The 5,069-nt window shown below is 33.2% G+C and overlaps 2 protein-coding genes across 2 annotated transcripts; one reads left to right on the top strand and one right to left on the bottom strand.

Annotated features, from left to right (window-relative positions):
* The first annotated feature begins 515 nt into the window (after positions 1-515).
* LOC124917204 (caffeic acid 3-O-methyltransferase-like) lies at positions 516-2,431 on the top strand. The gene is made up of 4 exons (XM_047457679.1): positions 516-991; positions 1,522-1,832; positions 1,928-1,992; positions 2,061-2,431. Exons 1-4 carry the CDS (start codon positions 555-557, stop codon positions 2,361-2,363), a joined length of 1,116 nt encoding a protein of 371 aa, XP_047313635.1. The 5' UTR covers positions 516-554; the 3' UTR covers positions 2,364-2,431.
* A 567-nt stretch (positions 2,432-2,998) lies between these two features.
* Positions 2,999-3,855, bottom strand: LOC124917205 (NDR1/HIN1-like protein 26). Its single transcript, XM_047457680.1, has one exon. It carries the CDS (start codon positions 3,817-3,819, stop codon positions 3,154-3,156), a length of 666 nt encoding a protein of 221 aa, XP_047313636.1. The 5' UTR covers positions 3,820-3,855; the 3' UTR covers positions 2,999-3,153.
* Between the last annotated feature and the right edge of the window lie 1,214 nt (positions 3,856-5,069).

Here is a 5,069-nt window from a genome sequence, read left to right on the forward strand (position 1 = left end):
AGGTAGGTAATAAAAAAAATGTTTATAGCTATTAAAAAAAAAATCAAAATTAAAAGTTATGCTTCTCACTTCTCATCATTATTGGCCGGCAAAAACAATTGAATGCTTCTCAATCTCACAAGGATCTAGATTGTTATTTTTTTTTAGAATTTTATGATTTTAAAAAAAATATCATATTTGATTAGAAAAAGTGTGTATTTTAGATAGTTTTAAATTAAATTATATAAATAAATAATTGCATGATGGTAAGATTTTAAGAGCTCACCAAGGCCCCTCTTTATTTATTTTAATGAGATATTTATTAAACTGTAAAATATTATTTATTATTATTTTCAACATTCAAATAAATAATATTAAATGGTGTGGAACATTTTAAAACATGTGTTTTCAATTTTCAAATGGTTTGAATCGAATTAATTAGTATTTGTTGAAGGAAAAAGACATTAAATTTCGGACCTTCTGTCTGTGTCTAGTATATATACATGTCTTCTTATTTCAATCGAACTCACATATACAATTATCTCTAATCTAACTAAGTGATTAATTAATTTAATATGGGAGAATCAAACACCCAAAGAATAGCACATGAAGATTCAGATGAAGAAGCTTTCTTGTTCGCCATGCAATTGGCGAGCGCCAGCGTTCTTCCCATGGTTTTGAAATCGGCTATAGAGCTTGACCTTTTAGAGACCATCAAGAACGCCGGTCCGGGTGCATATCTCTCCCCTTCCGACCTCGCATCTCGGCTCATGATCATTAGTCCCAAGTCGAACACAACACCGGTTATGCTGGACCGGATTTTGCGGTTGTTGGCAACTTATTCCGTCCTTGATTGCAAGCTGAGGGAGATTATTCCGGGTGACGAATCATCGGTGGTAGAGAGGTTATATGGTCTTGCCCCTGTTTCTAAATTCCTTACTAAGAATGAAGATGGTGTCTCTATGGCCCCTCTTTTACTCATGAATCAAGATAAAGTGCTCATGGAAAGCTGGTATGTAAATAATTCATATTTTATATTGTTTTGAATGAAATTAAACCCACAAAGTTAGTTCAATTGTTAATAGTTATCCTTAGGATATCAAATTTTGATTTTCATTTTAAACACTTTAAATTAGAGTAGATGTGATGGAATAATTCAATTATACCTTTAAAAGTATTGTCTGATTCCACCACATGTTCAAAATGAGTAGAGTCATCTTCTCTTTATATACATGTGTCACTGTCTTATTGGAATCGAGAAATGTGCATATAATTGAACTAATGATAATAATTAATTTTTATGAAATTAATTAGTAAATTACTAATTATAAGTAAAATATAGTTTATTCTAACTAAAAAAAAAAAAACCCTGATATATAAATAAAAATTGATACATGGCATTATTTCTATTTAAAAATTATAGTCCTAGGTCCACTTATAAACTTTTACCAAATCTATAAGAAAAAACACTGAAAAGTGATGTTTCTTTTGTAGCCTGAAATAAAAAATTGCCAATAATTTGACTTATTAATTAATTTATAGGTACCACTTGAAAGATGCTGTGATTGATGGAGGAATTCCATTCAACAAAGCTTATGGGATGACAGCCTTTGACTATCATGGTACAGATCCAAGGTTCAACAAGGTCTTCAACAATGGCATGTCAAACCATTCTACCATTACCATGAAGAACATTCTCCTTACCTACACCGGTTTTCGAGGTCTCTCTTCTCTAGTCGATGTCGGTGGAGGTATCGGCGCCACTCTCAACATGATCATTTCCAAATACCCTTCCATCAAAGCCATCAACTTCGACTTGCCTCATGTTGTTCATGATGCTCCACCATGCTCTGGTAAGCAATTGTTGCTTAAAAACCAAAAGTCTCGGATTCAATTCCGGCTAAGAAACCAAAATCTCATTTGATATTTTTGTTGATACGAATTATAGGGATAGAGCACGTGGGAGGTGACATGTTTGTGAGTGTGCCTAAAGGAGATGCAATTTTCATGAAGGTGTGTATATGAATGATATTTGTGCATGCATATCTAATGACTAATGTTTTATTTATTTTGGATGGTAGTGGATATGTCATGATTGGAGCGATGAACACTGTCTGAAGTTGTTGAAAAATTGCTACGATGCACTTCCGGTCAATGGAAAGGTGATATTGGCCGAATGCATTCTACCCGTGGCCCCAGACACAAGCCTGGCCACTAAGAACGTGGTCCATATCGATGTGATCATGTTAGCTCACAACCCGGGTGGTAAAGAGAGGATTCAGAGTGAATTCGAGGCACTCGCTAATGGAGCCGGATTCCAAGGGTTTAAGGTCGTGTGTTGCGCCTACAATACCTATATCATGGAGCTCATTAAGAATACTTGATCTATATATATATAGATGCATTCACTATTGTCTAAAATTTTAATTTCATAATTTCTATTCCCATGTAATATACACATAAAAATAAATAGATAATTGTTAGTAATTTTCGTTTCTTAAATGGTCACGTTGTCAATGACTACGAAGGACACGAATTTCTGCGCTATACCAGATTATTCACTAACGCGGCCATTAACCACCATCCGAACCTCCAACCTGCGTGGGTTAGAATCTAAACTGTTTTGTGTCGTTTTTGAGCAGTTATGGTTTTTGAAATTTCCAACCATAGTGGAGAGTGAGGTTGAGTGGGTTGCATTATTAGGAGAGAGTTGATAAGGACTGCCATTATTATTGTTATCTTCAATAACAAGAAACAACCTCAGGCCAAGCCAACCAGGCCAGACCACCCAACCCATAGATCATGTTCAAAGAAATGATTTCACTTTATTTATTTTTTTTTAGCTTAAGAAAAGGTTGGTTTGATTGATAGATAATGCTATAGCTTTTCTCCATGAATAATAAAGCTTATTTTGGCAATTAGCATAAATGGGCCTATGTTCATGTCTTGTCCCTTTCTTCTTCTTCTTTTTCATTAATAAAATCAAGACTCTGTTCATCATCATACAGAACAGAGCAGAAACAGAGCAAAACAGAGTAGACAAATTCATAATAATATAAACACCATCTTCTTCACAAATCAAAACCCACATCTCAATCCATATATATATAATCTTCTCATTTATACATAATATATATACTTTTTATTTCACATAAGCTTGTTAACATATAATGATCAAATGGTAGTTGAACAGTGACTCCCCTGTTTAGACATGAGTGTACCAGAAGGAACAACAGGACCAAAATCCATTACAGAAACGCAATTGACAACAAACCTATAGCTTCCAGAAACCCAAGTCCCCACTTTCCATCGCAACCTTCCAATCCCCTTCACATTCACCACCAATTTCCCCGAACTCCGGTCCCTGCCAACTTCATAACCAAGAGACGGCGCCACCGGAACCCCAACTCCGATAAGGGTCGCCGACAATAGGTTTTTTTCTTCATGTTCCTGATAGAAAGGAGGCAGTGGAGTTTGAACAGTAATCTGTTGGGTTTTGTAAGTGGCGTAGAGAAGGAAATCATCGTAATAGATGCCGATTTTGTTGTTTGGGTTTTGGGAGAGGAGAGTTAGTTGAAGGGAGGAATTGAGAAGGCCGGCGCCGGAGGAGAGTTGGGTGATTTGAGTGTCTTTGAGTGAGAATTGAGGTTTTGTGGGGCGTAGGAGAAACCAGATAAGGATGATGATGAATAGGATTGAAGTGAAGAAGGTGGAGAAGGTGCAGATTAGCTTTTTTGATGATGAGAAATTGTTTTTGATTTTCTTCAAATGATGATTACCATTTTGTTGTTGCTGTTTTGATCCACAGTGTTTGGGGGATTTCTCGTCGATTATAGACATTTGGAAAGAGTGAAAGGCTTATGAGAAAGAATGGAGGAGCTAGTAAAGAAGGGTTTAATATAAATAAGGGGAAAAAGCAAATAGCCTTCACCTTGAAATTGCTTTTTGGACTCTTATAACTACTCCTAGGAAAATTAGTTGCAATGTTGAGAGAGAGTTTTAATAAATATTTACTTTTATATGTATAAGATAATATACAATTTTTATCCCAGGTTTTAAAAATATTAGAAAAAAATATTTGTGTTTTATCTCTACTAAAATTTAGCCAACGTTGATCAAGATAATTAAGTTAAGAGAATGATATAATTTTTTATTTATTTTATCTCGTAGTATTGTCTCGTAGTTATGGTTAAAACATTCAAAAATATGAGAAGCGAGAATAAAAATTGTTAAACGTTTTTGAAATATTTTTTTTAGTTACGGTTGATGATTTAAAGTTGTCACGTCAGCATTAGTTTCCGAAAATTTGATCGAAGATAAACACAAATATTTTTTTTGGTATTTTTTAAACAGAGATATAAAATGTTTATTTTCTAAAACACAATATACTCAAATGTATTTATCCTTTATTTGAATTTTTAAATATGTTAGAAGTAAAATGTTTGTCTTACCCATTTAAAAATATGTCTTACCTATTTAAAAATAGAGAAATGATAAAGAGTGGGAAATTTTTTAACAAAATGTATAGGAAATGATGTGTCACTTTCTAACTAGATTAAAAATCTGAAAATTCTCATATTAAATTTTCAGTTCATTTAAAATGTGACACATCATTCTCTACAAATTCTTGTAAATGTTTTTCCGTTCCCTATCATTACTCTTGAAAATATTATTTTACTGATCTTTTTTTTAAATGAAATGACTATAACTCATTTTTCAAATAAAAGATAAAATAAATAAAGAAAAAGGCAAGTATCAATAATTTCTTATCATACTTCTTCTTACACCTTCACTTTGAACTTGATGTTGACTCTTAGTTAACTATTCTCTTAAATATCATTAGGAAAAGAAGCTAAATAAAGAAGGTCTAGACATCCATGAAGGCAATCAACTTCTAAAAAGGTCCACTAACTATACAATTTGCACATAAAAACAGAGATCTCAGGCAGAACATAGATAAAAAAAATCATAAAGATAGAACTCATTACCATTCTAGGAAATCAGTTTCTTGTTTTCAAACAAATGACCCACAACTCAAAAGCATATATAGAGGGTGATGGATGATTTTTTATGTTCTCTTGGTTGGTTGT

Source organism: Impatiens glandulifera, unplaced genomic scaffold, assembly GCF_907164915.1.
Source record: "Impatiens glandulifera unplaced genomic scaffold, dImpGla2.1, whole genome shotgun sequence".
Lineage (NCBI taxonomy): Eukaryota > Viridiplantae > Streptophyta > Magnoliopsida > Ericales > Balsaminaceae > Impatiens > Impatiens glandulifera.